Consider the following 17,751-nt stretch of genomic DNA (forward strand, 5'->3'; position numbering starts at 1 on the left):
TCTGAATGACACGTTCATGATGCACTTTTGCCCCTCCTGACGGCTAAACTCACTCAGCCAACATTTTAATATATTTCTATATTATTTATTTTAAGAGGAATTCAAACAGGGAAAGTATTAAGGTGTGTTTTTTTAAATTTGTTTAATGGTTTCACTGTTTTTTTAAGTTCAATAAATGCGACATCTTTCCAAAAGTCAATGAGTAATCGTGTTAAATAATTGTGATTTCAATATTGATCAAAATAATTGTGATTCCTCTAGGTAGGCTACTCTAAGTACAACTTAGACTGTTTTAGGGGGGTGGGGGGGGGGCTGTGTCAAACACAACAGTCTGCTGTGATGTCCTTACGTGTCACCTGTTTGAGTTTGGTTGCTCTAAATTATGAGGAAAGCCTACGTCTGTCCATCTGACAACTTTTACAGGTTACGGTTATTGTAATTGTTGGTTGCTCTATTTTGCATGTAGGGATTTACACAACGAACATGTGTATAGTTGCATTTGAGAATAATATGATTCAATAGCAAATGAATGCAACTATTTTGATCTGCGAGGCTTACTCAATGCATCTTGTGCCAAAGCAATTATAAATGACTATAGTCATGTGAAAAACTGACCTAATTTTCATATAAATAGTCATATAGTTTGACAAAGTTTAATAGTCATTCGACGATTGTGCCAAAGCGATTGAGGAAAAACTGTAAGTAGGGCTGGGTATCGCCAATGATTTCCCGAATCGATTCCTATTCACAATGTCCTGAGTCAATATCAATTAGGTTAGCGAAATTTCAGTTACAATACCTATTTTGCTTGGATATAAAAGAGATTCTCAGAGAACTTCTGCTGTAAATTGTACAAGCAAGAAGCTAACCCTCAAATATTTTTTATAATGCACCAGGTTAATGTTTACATTAAGTAAAGGGGGTCAATTCTCCACATCCATGGTGAAAAGGCATATATTAAAAGATCCATTTGGGGATTTTATTATTCGATATTAGATCACAAAGTTTCGATTCTAATTAGAGAATCAGTTTTTTTTATAACCCAGCCCTAAGTATGAGCGTTCAAACATTTCATATAAAATAAGTGTAGTGGAAGTGGAACTGTCAGAAGTCTAACGTGTACGTTCAGGTTCATGGCGGTTCTGTCAGCCGCCCTCGGGGTCACGACCTCTTCAGTGAATAGTGTGCTGGGGCTGGCCGCGCACAAAGCATGAATACATGAATACAACCATTATCATAAGGCGCATTGTTTACACGCCATTGTTGTATAAAATGCTGAATTGTTCAAAGCCCAAACTGTTGGCACTGCACTCTCATGTTTACGTGTGTGTGTGTGTGTGTGTGTGTGTGTGTGTGTGCAAAAACTCTCTTCTCTCTGCTTGTTGTGTTTGTATATTTGCATGCACACATCTATTTCTATTGCTCACCGTGTGTGTGTTTGTATGTTTTTTTTGTGCTCTGCATGCGCTTGCAGTGTTTCCAGCTGTTGTGTGTGTGTATGTGTGCGTGTGCATGTGTGTGTGTGTGTGCGTGTGTGTGTGTGTCTGTGTGATGACAGAGAAGACAACATGAGCGTTGTTGTGTGTTTAGCATATCAATGGCGTCCAGGGCCCCGGCGACTGTTGCAGAAGCACTCTGATCTTTCTAGTTCCTGTCGGCTCACCTCACCTTGCTGTATTTAAGGGGCTTTCTTGTTGCGTCGCAGAGCTGACATGAACATCTTTACTAAGGTCCCAGGATTAGCCCAACAAACAAGGTATGTTGAGAGCGCCGTGCACCAGCCGGGGGCCCACAGAGTCAGACCCACCCAGTCAAGAGTTTTGGAGGTGGGGTGGGTCAGTGGCTCCACATCCCTCGCTGGTTCTCATGCTCTGCTCTTTCTCTCTCTGGGACGCCTCCAACACCAGTTTCCCAAAATCACCTGATTTTGTGATGTGATCATTGTAGGAGACATGCACACAAACTGTAACAGTTCAGGTGCAAGTTGATGGTTTTAATTCAAAAAGACTGAAGCACGACAATACTTCTAAATTTGCGTCAGTTGTTCATGTAACACTACAATGTTTTTTGTTCAAAATGACATAAGTAGTGACATTTTCAGTGACTCAGGTCTTCCATTTCGCCTTAACACACCATCATTTGGTTCTAAAGTGTCTTTATGAGTGTTCTATCGTCTGATTTAATTATTGAGAGGCATGTTTGGGGTGTAATTATTCATGAAAAATGCTTCTATATCTACAGCAAGCTGGGGTCTGTGCTCCAACGTGCCTTCTACGGGTCCAGTGGGAGGGTGAGTCCAATATTTATGTCATGAGTTGTCACTTTGTTAAAGCATCATGTTGTTTTGAACAGATGAAGTTTCTTAGTGAAACTTTTTTTGTCTTTACTCTATTGAATTGTGAGCATAAATGAACATACTTGTTCACCGTTTTTACTAATAATATAATACTTCTTTCCTGTGGGGACTTCTTGGTAAACGTAGAATATTTGTCTTCATTTTGTACTTCATTTTTTATACTTAAAGGTGCTGTACTCAAAATACTGAGAGAAAAAAAAACAGCTGGCTGGGATTGCCTCCACACGGCTCTCATAAACCGTTCCCCAATTCGTGAAATACCGACTTTTTTTTACGCCCACATGCACGCGCAGCCAGACCAGCTATCAAACAAAAGAACAGAGAAGCTCAGATTTAAACACACACAGAGGGAGTGTTACTTCATTCTCTGCTCAGGATGCCATTACTCCACTATACAGTATCTACAGCCCCTTTTAAAGCTGTGTAGCTTAGCATAAAGACTGGAAGCAGAGGGAAACAGCTAGCCTGGCTCAGTCCAAAAAAATACAGCTACCAACACCTCTAAAGGTCAGACAGCACTTTGGATCTCGATTGTTTAACCCTCATGTAGTCCTTGTGTCAAATTTGACCCGTTTTCAAAGTTTTTTATATTAGAAAATATGGGATGTCGAAATAAGTGGCGAAAATGTAAATAAATACGACAAAAAACGTTGGGAAAAGCAACAAAAACTAAAAAAAACCCGTCAAAAACACCGGGAGAAAACTTAAAAAACCAAAACATAAAAAAAAAAAATAATTAAAATTATTTACCATATCATCATAATCAGTTTACTGTGAAGCAAATACTTTCTCTATTGATGTACACATAACTTTGGGAGCTGCGTCATTGGTTACTAACTTTCCAAACTGTCCTTTTGAGAATACAACACATCATGACTCAGGAATTGTCTTTTTTTTTTTTAATTAACATTTCTCCTCCCACTCAAAGACGACTCAACTACTGTTGGTATTGGAAACAAAATGATCACCAAGTGGAGGAAAGACCCTAAAATTGCTGGTAGTTTATCTGCAAGTGGCAGTTTGAAAGACAACCAAGTAAACTACAGAAAAAAAGCTTTACATATGGGAGGCTGGGCGCCTTTGCTGTCCCCTTGCTCTAAAACCTGGGTCTGCTTAAAATCCCCAAAAAGTGTGAAACTAATACTAGCATTGCAAATGAATGTAGTATTTAGAAAATGTTTATTGTTAATGAACACCTGAGTGGTAACGTTTTCAGTAGAATCCCAGCAGACTCTTTAGTTTTGATCTCGGCCTTCAGGTGACCCTTTTCGAGCAGCGGAACTTCGCCGGAAGGCGGCTGGACCTGAGCTCCGACTGCGCCAGAATCAGTGACAAGAACTTCCCAGAGAGATGCAACTCTGTGCAGGTGGAGAGCGGAGCGTAAGTCTACACCACCACCTACAGTACATGACAGGTCACTGCAACACACACACACCACACACACACACACACACACACACACACACACACACACACAGGTGAGAAAAGGAAAGACAAAGAGGATATCAGTGCTTTCTCTAGGTTTGTTGAACACGCCCGTATTTGGTGAGGGGTTTAGGGTTCCTCCCTCAAGAAAATGTTACATTTTTTTATAATAAAAAAGCAATTTCACATCATTTTGGACCATTATTATTACGGTATCTGTGTCTAAAACGTTGGAAAAGCTAGAGCAGATAATAAATAAATAACATCCAAAAAGCTTAGCATTAGATCTGAGAGAAGGTATTTAGTCAGTTTGGATGCTCACATTGATTATATATTCCCTCGGCTTAAGTGGTGACCAGAACGGCTCGGTTGCTGCACATTAGCTTTATAATGAGAGAGAAAACCCCTAGAGATGTAACAGCAGTGGTGTAGTCTAATGTATTGTAGTGGGTCTACTGTACTGTATATAAATATATTGGCCTATATATATGGGCCAGAATCTGCCTTTGGGGGTTATTTTGACTTCATTTCCTGCATTCAGATAACTTTTATTCACCAATTTACGGTGGAAATACCTTTACTCAGGCTATGCGAAAAAGAAAAACACAGATGACAATTCAAAATATATCAAAAATATAATTTAAAGTATGTTGTTGCGTGTCATTGGGCATTTTTAAGTGGGCATATGGAAATCCTGGAGCTTTCTTAGTTGGTATACTGCGTATCACGTAGACTACATCACTGTGTAACAGCAAAGTATCTTCAATACAAATGTGTTTTCATCACATTTCTTTCTTTTTAGACAGCAACTCCAAATATGTAAAAGTAAATATACTGTAGTTAATACATCTAAAGCCCAGTGGTTCAGATGGAAATCCACATATATGTACCTTGTTATTACATCCAACAAGGTTTTGGTAATGTGTCCTAATAGAATACAAACAAATGTCCATGAAGTTTGGTGGACAGATGAGCATTAGGACAAGAAGACATTGTGATCCTTCCACAGTAAGACGATTAGTCTGTCCGAAAAGAAATTAATCAAAACGCAGTTTTCAGAAAAGTACTCTACAGGTGAAACTATGTCTAGATGTCAAAGTTAAAACTGCACTAAAATATCAAAGTTCAAGGATGGTTTGTCTCCTGGCCTTGGATTAAAGGAATTGCTACATACCAAACACAAAATTACACTTAAAAATTAACACTTGCCTAACTTACTAAATTTGAGTTAGGTTGAGTTCACAAGTGCTTTTTTAAATGTCTAGGATACATCTAACTACTGTTTCAGTGACTTTATTTCAACATTTAGTTTGGACCTTAGATATAGTCAGTGGTGTAGTCTAATGTATTGTAGTGGGTATACTGTACTGTATACGTATGGGCCAGAATGGACTTTGGGGGGGTGGGTTCTGGGTGTCCTCCACCAGGGAAATTTTGAGCGTCAAAGACTTCATTTCCTGCATTTTGATACACTTTTATGCACCAATTCACAGCTGAAAATACCTTTATTTAGCCTATGCAAAGAAGAAAAAACACATGACAATTCAAAATATGTCAAAAATATAATGGAAAGTGTGTTGTTGTGTGTCATTGTGCATTTTTAAGTGGGTATATGGAAATCCTGGAGCTTTCTTAGTGGGTATACTGCGTGTACCTGCGTATCACGTAGACTACACCACTGGATATAGTCACTGAACTGACACTTTTCTACTACAGCTCATCCCAATCTTAGGTCTGCACGGTCAGTAAATAAACGTAACTTAAACCTTTGAATTTGACACCAAGATTTGACACCTAGCTCATTTTTCTGCCAGCTGTCCCTCCCCCCCACCTCCCCCGCTGCTGTGTGCATCTCTGTTTGACTCTTCTCTCTCCTCTCCTTCTCCGCTCTTTTTGAAGATGGGTCGGTTACGAGCATGAGAACTTCCGCGGGCGCCAGTACCTGTGGGACATGTCCGAGCGGGGAGAGTACAACTGCTATGACAAATGGTGCGCCCAGGTGGACCACGTCTCCTCTGTTCGTGCTGTCAAACAGGTGAGATGTGAAACTGGCAGAAACACACACAGGTTACAGGACATACGGTCAGTACAGGAGCAGAAACACACAAGTTACAGGACATACGGTCAGTACAGGAGCAGAAACACACACAAGTTACAGGACGTACGGTCAGTACAGGAACAGAAACACACACAAGTTACAGGATATACGGTCAGTACAGGAGCAGAAACACACACAAGTTACAGGACGTACGGTCAGTACAGGAGCAGAAACACACACAAGTTACAGGACATACGGTCAGTACAGGAGCAGAAACACACAAGTTACAGGACATACGGTCAGTACAGGAGCAGAAACACACAAGTTACAGGACATACGGTCAGTACAGGAGCAGAAACACACACAGGTTACAGGACAAACGGTTAGTACAGGAGCAGAAACACACACAAGTTACAGGGCATACGGTCAGTACAGGAGCAGAAACACACACAAGTTACAGGACATACGGTCAGTACAGGAGCAGAAACACACAAGTTACAGGACATACGGTCAGTACAGGAGCAGAAACACACAAGTTGCAGGACGTACGGTCAGTACAGGAGCAGAAACACACACAAGTTACAGGATATACGGTCAGTACAGGAGCAGAAACACACACAAGTTACAGGATATACGGTCAGTACAGGAGCAGAAACACACACAAGTTACAGGACATACGGTCAGTACAGGAGCAGAAACACACACAAGTTACAGGATATACGGTCAGTACAGGAGCAGAAACACACACAAGTTACAGGATATACGGTCAGTACAGGAGCAGAAACACACAAGTTGCAGGACGTACGGTCAGTACAGGAGCAGAAACACACAAGTTACAGGACATACGGTCAGTACAGGAGCAGAAACACACTCGGTTACAAGACATACGGTCAGTACAGGAGCAGAAACACACAAGTTACAGGACATACGGTCAGTACAGGAGCAGAAACACACAAGTTACAGGACATACGGTCAGTACAGGAGCAGAAACACACAAGTTACAGGACATACGGTCAGTACAGGAGCAGAAACACACACAGGTTACAGGACAAACGGTCAGTACAGGAGCAGAAACACACACAAGTTACAGGGCATACGGTCAGTACAGGAGCAGAAACACACACAAGTTACAGGACATACGGTCAGTACAGGAGCAGAAACACACAAGTTACAGGACATACGGTCAGTACAGGAGCAGAAACACACAAGTTGCAGGACGTACGGTCAGTACAGGAGCAGAAACACACACAAGTTACAGGATATACGGTCAGTACAGGAGCAGAAACACACACAAGTTACAGGATATACGGTCAGTACAGGAGCAGAAACACACACAAGTTACAGGACATACGGTCAGTACAGGAGCAGAAACACACACAAGTTACAGGATATACGGTCAGTACAGGAGCAGAAACACACACAAGTTACAGGATATACGGTCAGTACAGGAGCAGAAACACACAAGTTGCAGGACGTACGGTCAGTACAGGAGCAGAAACACACAAGTTACAGGACATACGGTCAGTACAGGAGCAGAAACACACTCGGTTACAAGACATACGGTCAGTACAGGAGCAGAAACACACAAGTTACAGGACATACGGTCAGTACAGGAGCAGAAACACACACAGGTTACAGGACAAACGGTCAGTACAGGAGCAGAAACCTGAGTTGGATGTGAGCACACTGTACTTCTTTTCCAACCCTCTGAATTCACAGCTGCTGCATCTAGGGCTGGGCAATATATCGATATTATATCGACACTGATATATGAGGCTAGATATAGTCTTAGATTTTAGATATCGAACAAATGTCATCTTTTCCTGGTTTTAAAGGCTGCATTACAGTAAAGTGATGTCATTTTCTAAACTTATCAGACTGTTAGATGTTCTGTTATTTACCTTTACCCACTTAGTCATTGCCAGAGATGGTATTCACTTCCCGTACTCAAGTAGAAGTACAGATACTTTTGTTAAAAAATACTCTGGTAAAAGTAGAAGTACTGATTTTACTTCTTTACTGTAAAAGCAACAGGCTTGGAAATGTACTTAAAGTACAAAAATAAAAGTAGCCTTGTGAATGACAACCATTTTTATTTTGTCTGCCGAATCTCTGGGATCTCCGTTTTCTTCATTTTCAATCATGTCGCCTTCCATACTACTATGTGTTAACGTTACCGCCATCAAGCCGCAATGATTTGATGCGAATTAATCCCGCCTAATCTGTCGAGTCGTCTTGTAGTGGTGTGGAAGTGCAACGTATATTCGCATCCTATTAGATTGAATTTGGTATTGATGACGCGAAAAATAATAACGGTTGACTCCACTGAAATTATTTGAAACTAAAGTAACGAGCCAATTTTGTACAATGTAAGGAGTAGAAAGTACCGATATTCGTGTTAAGAATGTAAGGAATAAAAGTAAAAAGTCGGCACAAAAATGAATAGTAAAGTAAAAATATCTGAAAAATCTACTTGAGTACAGTAACGATGTATTTGTACTGTTCCCATCTCTGGTCATTGTATCCACATTACTGGTGATTATTTATCTAAACTCTCATTGTGTAAATATTTTGTGAGAGCACCAATAGTCGACCCTACAATATCACCAGCGATGTATTTGGTCAAAAATATCGTGATATTTGATTTTCTCCATACTTCCCAGCTCTAGCTGCATCAGTAGTTTATCTTAGTCTCAAGGAGTCATCAAAGCTTAAGGCATGTAAAAAAAAAAATTCAACTTTAAATCTACAAACCAGGTAGAAACAGTTGTTAAATCTGACATTTAACAGAAAGTAGTAGTAATTCAGTACATGTGCGCAGTATCGACAACATACGTGTTGGGTACCTATTCAATAGCTACAAGGTTAGGTTATTTAGAAATTATGTATATATATATATATATATATATACATACATATATACTTTAATATAGTTTCTTTTTACATTTTTGTTGTTGCTAGGGAATAGGGCTGCAACTACCGTAACAATTATTTTGTATTAGTTGTTTGGTCTATAAAATGTCAGAAAACAGTTTTTAAAAAGGCGATCAGTTTTTCCCAAAAAGCCCAAGATGACGTCCTCAAATGTCTTGTTTTGTCCACAACTCAAAGATATTCTGTTTACTGTCACAGAGGAGAGAAGAAACTAGAAGATGTTCATATTTAACAAGCTGGAATCAGAGAATGTGTACTGTTTTTTCATAAAAAAATGACTCAAACCGATTATTCAATAATTTATTGGCTAATTGATTATCTCTGCAGCTATGGGAAGAAGGGTATTACTTTATAGCTATAATAGTTTTTTTTTTTAATAACAATAAACTACTAGGGAGCAGTAATGTAGTTTCAGTATGTAATGTTGGATCCGTCTGATGAGTGAGTGTCACACGTAGCAGGGTCAGTCATTTACTCCCAAAATGCAAAAGTATTACCCTCTTATTCCCTATTCTTCTTTCTTTTATTCTCTTTGTTGCGTTTACACTGTCATTTGTGGGCTGTTTTATAAAAGTTACTGAATTTGGATTGTTTGACGCAAAAGGTGATTAGTAGGAAAATCAAAGTTTTTAATTTCCCAGGCAACAACACGGAGCTGTGCACCGAGGGGAGATCACAAACTAGATCGATTAAACAAATATAATGCCGTAGAGATTCAACTTAAAATAAATAGAGAATATAAAAAATATAAAGCAACATTGCATAATGATTCTATAATCAAAGTTGTTATTGTTTTTCCATGTGAGAAACACACCAGATTTAACAACATGTAACAGCACTAAACACACACTATACAGCAATCTGGGCAAGAAAGACAGAAAAACAACAAAAATTCACAATTAAAACACATAAATAAAAAGTAAAATAGGAGAAAAAAATAAAAGTATTAAAGGATAGGGGGCGGGGTGTTGGCTGAGATCAAATTAGGCTTGATAAATCATATGCATAATGATTCTAGACTCCAAAAGAATAATTTAAAGAGGTTTTGTTGTGAAAATGTTTTAAGTGAGATGTTGGCTTAGGCTCACTAGTAGCCTATAGTGTACCCTAACACAGAGGCAACTTATCCAGAAACACATTGACCAACCGACAGGATTTCTCTTCTTTTCAGGACAACAACCCCGGCAGAGCTCAGCTGTTTGAGCGAACCGGCTTCTCTGGTAAAAAGATGGAGATCCAGGATGACATCCCCAACCTGATGAGCCGCTACAGCCTCAACAGAGTCGCCTCCATCCGCGTGCTCGGAGGAGCGTAAGTGCAACATCCTTCCTACCTGGTCTCTTTCACTCTCAACCCTTTGAGAGGAAATGCTATTTGTGTTTGAAAAAAAATTACTTAAACGATGAATCAATAGTTGACGATTACTTTCAGAAACGACTAATAAGGACCAATCGTCACAGCTTTACGTAAATGTTTTTTTGCATTCAGCTCGAGTCAAGTCTGGGGATTTAAGTGTCACAGCAGCCAAGTCCAGTCTAAAGTCCTCATTTCTGTGACTTACAGTGAGGAAAATAAGTATTTGAACACCCTGCTATTTTGCAAGTTCTCCCACTTAGAAATCATGGAGGGGTCTGAAATTGTCATCGTAGGTGCATGTCCACTGTGAGAGACATAATCTAAAAACAAAAATCCAGAAATCACAATGTATGATTTTTTAACTATTTATTTGTATGATACAGCTGCAAATAAGTATTTGAACACCTGAGAAAATCAATGTTAATATTTGGTACAGTAGCCTTTGTTTGCAATTACAGAGGTCAAACGTTTCCTGTAGTTTTTCACCAGGTTTGCACACACTGCAGGAGGGATTTTGGCCCACTCCTCCACACAGATCTTCTCTAGATCAGTCAGGTTTCTGGGCTGTCTCATCTGACCACATGACTTTCTCCCATGACTCCTCTGGATCATCCAAATGGTCATTGGCAAACTTAAGACGGGCCTTGACATGTGCTGGTTTAAGCAGGGGAACCTTCCGTGCCATGCATGATTTCAAACCATGACGTCTTAGTGTATTACCAACAGTAACCTTGGAAACGGTGGTCCCAGCTCTTTTCAGGTCATTGACCAGCTCCTCCCGTGTAGTTCTGGGCTGATTTCTCACCTTTCTTAGGATCATTGAGACCCCACGAGGTGAGATCTTGCATGGAGCCCCAGTCCGAGGGAGATTGACAGTCATGTTTAGCTTCTTCCATTTTCTAATGATTGCTCCAACAGTGGACCTTTTTTCACCAAGCTGCTTGGCAATTTCCCCGTAGCCCTTTCCAGCCTTGTGGAGGTGTACAATTTTGTCTCTAGTGTCTTTGGACAGCTCTTTGGTCTTGGCCATGTTAGTAGTTGGATTCTTACTGATTGTATGGGGTGGACAGGTGTCTTTATGCAGCTAACGACCTCAAACAGGTGCATCTAATTTAGGATAATAAATGGAGTGGAGGTGGACGTTTTAAAGGCAGACTAACAGGTCTTTGAGGGTCAGAATTCTAGCTGATAGACAGGTGTTCAAATATTTATTTGCAGCTGTATCATACAAATAGTTTAAAAAAAATCATATTGTGATTTCTGGATTTTTTTTTTTTTAAGATTATGTCTCTCACAGTGGACATGCACCTACGATGACAATTTCAGACCCTCCATGATTTCTAAGTGGGAGAACTTGCAAAATAGCAGGGTGTTCAAATACTTATTTTCCTCACTGTAAGTCTGACTGAACATGTAGTCTTGACACTTGCTTAAGCAGTAATAAAAAAAAAATAAAAAAATTCCTATATTGCAGTTATTCCATAACTGTATATTTAAAAAAAAAAATTCCTGTGCTGAAACTGTACAATCCAGATGTTTAGGATTATTCAGAGCACACCCCCCACTGGTAACGGCAGCTTTTCATCCCGTTACATTTCCATGTTTTTAAAATCAAACAGTTTGCAGTCAACCCTGATGTGTTGTGTGTGCGCAGGTGGGCGGTGTATCAGGAGCCCAACTACAGAGGACCTCATTACATCCTGGAGAAGCGGGATTACAACAACTTCTCTGACTGGGGCAGCCAGAACAGCACCGTGGGCTCCATGCGCAGAGTCCGCTTCACCTAAACACCACCTCTGATCTACCGAGTCCTGTCAACAGGACTTCTTCACCGTCAAACACATGGAACCTGTCAGCTTTACACACTATAACACTTATTTTGGTAATAAACTGAAGAAAAAGAAACTGCATTCCTTTATAGATTCTTTTAATTGTTAAATCTTTCAGTGTGAAGTGTTTGTTGAATGGTTTGAACCAACGCCTAGTTACATAATAGAGATTCACAGGGTGGCACACAATTGTAAGAACTAGTCTGTTAAATACAAACTTAACTTGTGATGGTATTACAACCAACTCAAGACGTTGGGCTGTAGAATGGTTGGCACCGCTCCTTACTGTAAATCAAAACAAGGATGTCAAAGATTTGAAAATTACAAGCTGAAAATAATTTTTAGCTTCATGAACAAAGTAGATTCTGCTATATCCAACGAGATCTATGAATGCAATTATAAACAATGAACGTTAAAATGCATGATCAAGTACAAGGGATAAAAGAAAAAAAAAAAACAAGGCACTTCATCCTCGAGGTAGTCTACAGCTCAAATCCAAAAATGTAAGTTGTTTCAAACTTCTGATTGGAAAATCTGGCGTACCACAACAACGTTTGGGCAAAACATCACTGATCTGAAAATCTAGCAATTCTGAACAAACAAAGCTTAGATGAAAAATTTAAAAACATTTTAATAAAGTTGACAGATTGATCCATCATAAAGTGCATGTGAAATGTCCACTGACAAATGTAAAAAAGGTTCGCCTCAGGGATTGTTGAGCAGAGGAGCCGCCAAGGTCACGATGGTGGCCGACTTCAGCTGAGGAATGAGGCTGATCTTCATCAATTTGCTGCTTGAGTACTTGTTCCTCACAGCCTGCAGAGGAACAAAAGGAATTTACCTCTCATTAAAAGACCTCATATTAGTGTCATTTCAGGTTCATAAAGAAGCAGAGTATGAGGGCGTGCCCTGACAGTAGCTAGGTAAGGACTACTAGCCAGTCAGAAGCAGAGTATGAGGGCGTGTCCTGACAGTACCTAGGTAAGGACTACTAGCCAGTCAGAAGCAGAGTATGAGGGCGTGCCATGCTAGCAGCTAGGTGAGCATTATAACGTGTGTTCCAAAGTGACGAGAGTTTGTCTCTGAAGTAAAGGCTGGACTACAATAAAAGGAAAACGCCAAAAAGCATAATGAGCACTTCACAACAAAAACAATAAAATAAAAAGACACTTGTTTTTCCTGTGAGTGAACTCACCTGGAACTTTGTCTTCCCCTCATTTACTGTCACAACGTTTTTGGCGATGTGCTGCATGATGGGCTTCAGGTGGGCCGCGTCGTAAGTGGAGTAGTGCTGCTGTGTAGGAGACTGACAAGACCGACCAAATCAACCCCGCAGCAGACCAAATACCACACTGAACAAGTTGCCAAGTGTAAATGTTTCATCCATTGATTCTGTCAGACTCACCCAGGGCAGCTCTTCAAGCAGCAGCTGGGAGAGACTGAGTGCTGCAGCCGCGATCTCAGACGGCCGGTAGTGCACCATGCTGTAGTCGACGAGGGTCAGCTCCATCAGGTACTTGGCCAGCGTGTGTCTCTCTACATCAGACTGAGACACAAACATCCCGCCCACTGAGAACCATGTTTGGATATTCCATTTACAAATCCTTGCCCGTCGTCATTTTAGCACAACAGAGACATCGGGAAAAGTGACAATTTTTTTTTAAAAATTCTGACCCAGAAAAACATTGGGCTGCATGGTCGACAGGAAGACAACACCAGGGTTAACACAGTAGTGTGCATGCATTAGTCTGCAGTCTGGGAAAATGAGTCATAATGCTGTCAAGCTCAACTGCTACTCTCCTGCTCTGTTCTAATTCACTGCCTGACAATACAACAGAGTACTTCTTTTAGTGTGGTAAGTTAAGAAGTGAGGTACAGCTGCACAGATTAATCCATTAGTTGTCAACTATCAAAAGATTAATCGCCAACAATTTTGATAATCTATTTGAGGCATTCAATGGGTTATTTTTCTCTTTTAAATCAATTTCAGCTTGTTAAATGTGAATATGTTCTAGTTTCTTCTCTCCTCTGTGACAGTAAACTGAATATCTTTGAGTTGTGGACACAAGACATTTGAGGATGTCATCTTGGGCTTTTTGGGGAAACACTGAGCCACATTTTAGGAAATTACTTACTTTTGACTTAGCCTACTTACACCTCACTTTGTGCCGGCGTTGTAATGCCTACTTAATCTGCACTTAATGTAGCCTATTGTATTCCTGTATTGTACTGAATGTGAAACTGTATGTCGTCTTGCACGTTTATGCTTTATTCTTGGCTAGGTTGCCGTTGCAAATGAGAACCTGTTCAGCCTACCTGGTTAAATAAATAAGGTACAAAAACTAACGAGAAAATCTACGATGAAAATAATTGTTAGTAGCAGCCCTAAAGGGAGTCCTGTAAATGACTGAAGAGCCCCTGACTTAAGAATCACATTTTGTATTTTATGAATACATTTTAAGAGTGACTCACACATTGCAAATCCTTGTCCCTTGTTGGGGACAGACCAAAAAAATAAATAAAAGAAAAGTCTACATGTGAAAATTCTAGCACATTTAAAAGCAACAGATGCTTACAGCAGTTAAACATTCAATGAACTGATACTGCAGCTCTACCTTTGCACATTGATCATGTCGTCATTTTGAACAATAAAACTCACATTAGCCACCTTGGAGGCCCGTCTGAGGAAGTGTAAAGGGAGAGGACGTCCCAGCTCAAAGTTGAGGGTCCTCAAAACCAGCTGCTCCATCTCCAGAATCTGAGCCTTTGTAAAGGCGTTGTCTGTGATGTAGGCAAAGTCTCCCACCTCGGGAGCGTACATCTCCTCGTATTTACAGGCCACCAGCATGGCCGTCACACCAACAAGCTGCAGCTTTCTGCGAGAGACCGGCTGGACCTGCAGCACAGCGGGAAACATGTCATCAAATTTCGGCTCGTAATGACCATAACAATGTAAATCGACAATTAATTTTGCACCAAATGTTTTGCAAATAAACTCTTATTTTGTCTTGTATCAACTGAAGTAGTATTAAGGGAAATTTCACAATTCAAGGTGTTCACTTTTGATGAGTTTAACTGTTTAAAGATTTTTTTTGGGGGGCATTTTAAGGCCTTTGACAGGACAGCTTAAGTCAGGAAAGGGGGTAGAGATGGTAAACGACAAACAGCAAAAGGCCGCAGGTCAGAATCAAATCAACTGAGCTTTTGTACATGGGGCGCACGCTCAACCAGGTAAGCTACCCAGGGACCCCAGTTTAACTTCAATAAATGCAACATCTACCCAAAAGTCAGAGTAATTGTGTTAAATAATCCTGATTTCAATAAAACGTGATGATTTTGTTGCCCCCCCCCCCCTAATAGAGCAGCCCTAGGAAACATTTATATACAGAGCTCACAAAAACACAGAGAGAAGAGACGGTCGAGTCAGTTCTTACCTGGAGAAAACGATCCAGGACAGCTACTGTGAGGTACAGAGTCTCCTGCAGCAGCTGGAACCGGGAGTGAACCTGGACCAGCCAGTCGATCAGAAGCGCTCGCATGCGTTCGGTGATTTCATAACCCTGCATGTAGTTAGCTCGTACGGCCTGCTGCACCTGTGGAGACAGACGGTGACGTAACACACACCAACGCAGGGAGAGAGCAGAGAGTTTGGCTGAGGGAGGGAATAACTCACCTCTAGGACGTGTAGATAATTATAGATATCTTTGACATATTCTGAGCAGAGCTGTGGCAGGTCTGAGTCCTGCTCGTCGACATCCTGCACTGTGAGCAGCGCCTCGGAGAAAGCCTGGCACAGTTCTTCCTCCTCCTTCATGGATACATCAGCCGCCAACTCCTCTGAAACTGGGGGGAGAGGATCTGCAGGCGCTGGGACCGGGACTACTGGAGGCACCATGGGTTTGGCGTTTTGGGATGGTTTGACTGATTCAGTCGATTTGGTTGGTCCAGTCCTCTGAGGAAACAATCAAATGTATTCAAAAGAGGCATTTGTGTAGTTTCGGGATGTAAGGCTCATTAGATTTGAAGACATGAAACATGTATAACTGCAAGTTTAAAAAATAAAATAAAAGGTTCTCAGGTTGGTGAGAACAAACGGAGTTACTTTAGTCCAACTGTAGCAAGATAGATCAATAGTTATTAATCACATGGGAAATTTAGGCATCCAGTAGCTTATGACACAAAATACAAACCAGAATAAATATAAAAACACTATAAGAATAAAAACACAGCAGTGAAGTGAATAGTCTAGGCACCAGTACTACAACTACAACTACTACAACAGAGAGCTGTCACTAGAGTATGTACTAATTGAGGGAAATGCAAATGTAAGGATGGATACATACACCACACCACGTTAGTGTAGTTAGTTTTCAGAGTTTTGGGTTATTTTATATTCACAGCAGCATTGACAAGTGAAAACAAATGGAGGTATAAACCAGTTATGGAAGCAAACTGTTCTTCCATGATAATGTTACCTTTGTTTTGACTGCTGCTCCGGGAAAGTTGGTAAGCTCCCCGAGAGCTGCTCTCCTCGGACCTGCTGTGGCTTTTTTGCCCATCTTCACGGGGTTCACTGCGGCTGGGAGCTGCTGAAAGAGAACACGACACAAAATAAATGCTGGCTGGTGTAAACAACTTTATCAAAGCAAAGGGCGAACAAACAGCTAGCTAAGTAGGGCAAGAGGGTCTGGCTGCAGACTGTAATGTTAGCTAACGATGTTAGCTATCGAAGCCATAGTAGCGAAGCTAACCGAAGCTGCTTTGCTAACAAAACAGCGAAATAACTTCAGTTTACTCACCGCAGCACGAACTTCCACAGACGACATGATTAATTCCGGCAGCAACGACACTAAACTGGGAGTTAAAAAAGACTTATTTTAGCACCAACCAGCAAGATTTACCAACAAGCTCTGTGAACACCGATTTCTGCAGGTAAATAACAACGTTGAGACAGGCGGCTTTCAAATAGCGCTCTGTCAAATCTGATTGGATACAGATTTGGCAGGACGCTCCTGATTGGCTGACAACCAGTGAGGTCAAAAGTACAATCTCGAATGGACCGTATGGATTTTGTGTAATGCCTAGATACCTTAATTTCTAAATATATATATTTATTTTCATATTTTATTTGATTGATATCTACTTTTCATGGCCTGCTGAATGTCTGTCTCATAGAAATATCAAAATCTATTTTATTTCTATGGTCACGAATTTCAATAAAGATACAAAATAATAATAATAATGGTAATATTGTTGAATTATTATAAAGTAAATACATTTTCAGCAGTAGTCATGATGTGTTTCATAATATTTTCACAGATTCATGTATTTTATTGCTGGAGTTTAAGACAATAGACCTGCACATAGATTGTCCACAAACAAGAACCTAAACCAGTGGTGGGAGAATTTAACAATTTAAAAACACTTTCTTACAAGTAAAAGTCCTGCATTCATATTTTAAGTAAGTGTGTATAATCAAGAAAACATATATTAGTTAACATAATTCCAACAGATTATTAGCAAATATAAATCCCCATTGATGATAGGCTAACTGGCCTGTAGGTAAGGTAGTCACTAAGGTAGCCATCCACAGATACAGTTCATCCTAAGGATTCACTGTGCCACATGTATGTTAAACATTAAAACATGATTTATAAAATCATGCCAACCATTATTATTTCATTAGCTTAGTATTCTATGCAAAAAAGGTATGTATAAAGGCTGTAGGCCGCCATACATGTTATTGTAGGCCCAGTTTAATATGCAATTTAATTTTATACAATATGTGTAGTAGGGGGTCCTGCTCCGTCTCT

At 40.3% G+C, this 17,751-nt stretch overlaps 2 protein-coding genes across 4 annotated transcripts; one reads left to right on the forward strand and one right to left on the reverse strand.

Annotated features, from left to right (window-relative positions):
* The first annotated feature begins 1,483 nt into the window (after positions 1-1,483).
* Positions 1,484-12,010, forward strand: crybgx (crystallin beta gamma X). The gene is made up of 6 exons (XM_031323637.2): positions 1,484-1,756; positions 2,242-2,290; positions 3,615-3,736; positions 5,681-5,816; positions 9,925-10,064; positions 11,764-12,010. The coding sequence occupies exons 1-6, from the start codon at positions 1,713-1,715 to the stop codon at positions 11,894-11,896; spliced, it is 624 nt and encodes a 207-aa protein (XP_031179497.1). The 5' UTR covers positions 1,484-1,712; the 3' UTR covers positions 11,897-12,010.
* On the reverse strand, positions 7,855-16,940 carry LOC116067258 (G2/mitotic-specific cyclin-B2-like). Of its 3 annotated transcripts, XM_035999698.1 has the most exons (9): positions 16,738-16,764; positions 16,414-16,527; positions 15,612-15,890; positions 15,373-15,531; positions 14,598-14,834; positions 13,344-13,484; positions 13,134-13,244; positions 12,624-12,754; positions 7,855-7,866 (listed from the first exon to the last, which is right to left on the reverse strand). In XM_035999698.1, exons 1-8 carry the CDS (start codon positions 16,762-16,764, stop codon positions 12,644-12,646), a joined length of 1,179 nt encoding a protein of 392 aa, XP_035855591.1. In that variant the 3' UTR covers positions 7,855-7,866; positions 12,624-12,643. The 3 variants fall into 3 exon arrangements, with proteins under 3 accessions (XP_035855591.1, XP_031179494.1, XP_031179495.1); XM_031323634.2 differs by lacking the exon at positions 7,855-7,866 and having other exon boundaries at positions 12,548-12,754; positions 16,738-16,940; XM_031323635.2 differs by lacking the exon at positions 7,855-7,866 and having other exon boundaries at positions 12,548-12,754; positions 16,414-16,524; positions 16,738-16,883.
* Between the last annotated feature and the right edge of the window lie 811 nt (positions 16,941-17,751).

The sequence above is a fragment of the Sander lucioperca genome, chromosome 3 (genome assembly GCF_008315115.2).
Source record: "Sander lucioperca isolate FBNREF2018 chromosome 3, SLUC_FBN_1.2, whole genome shotgun sequence".
In the NCBI taxonomy this organism is placed as follows: Eukaryota; Metazoa; Chordata; class Actinopteri; order Perciformes; family Percidae; genus Sander; species Sander lucioperca.

Coding starts and splice junctions, on each gene's coding strand:
- LOC116067258 (XM_035999698.1), bottom strand. CDS start 16,764: ATGTCGTCTGTGGAAGTTCGTGCTGCG. Junction 16,528..16,737: donor CTGTGGAAGTTCGTGCTGCG/GTGAGTAAACTG, acceptor GTTCTCTTTCAG/CAGCTCCCAGCCGCAGTGAA. Junction 12,755..13,133: donor AGGGGAAGACAAAGTTCCAG/GTGAGTTCACTC, acceptor GTTCCTCTGCAG/GCTGTGAGGAACAAGTACTC.
- crybgx (XM_031323637.2), top strand. CDS start 1,713: ATGAACATCTTTACTAAGGTCCCAGGATTAGCCCAACAAACAAG. Junction 1,757..2,241: donor GGATTAGCCCAACAAACAAG/GTATGTTGAGAG, acceptor CTATATCTACAG/CAAGCTGGGGTCTGTGCTCC. Junction 5,817..9,924: donor CTGTTCGTGCTGTCAAACAG/GTGAGATGTGAA, acceptor TCTTCTTTTCAG/GACAACAACCCCGGCAGAGC.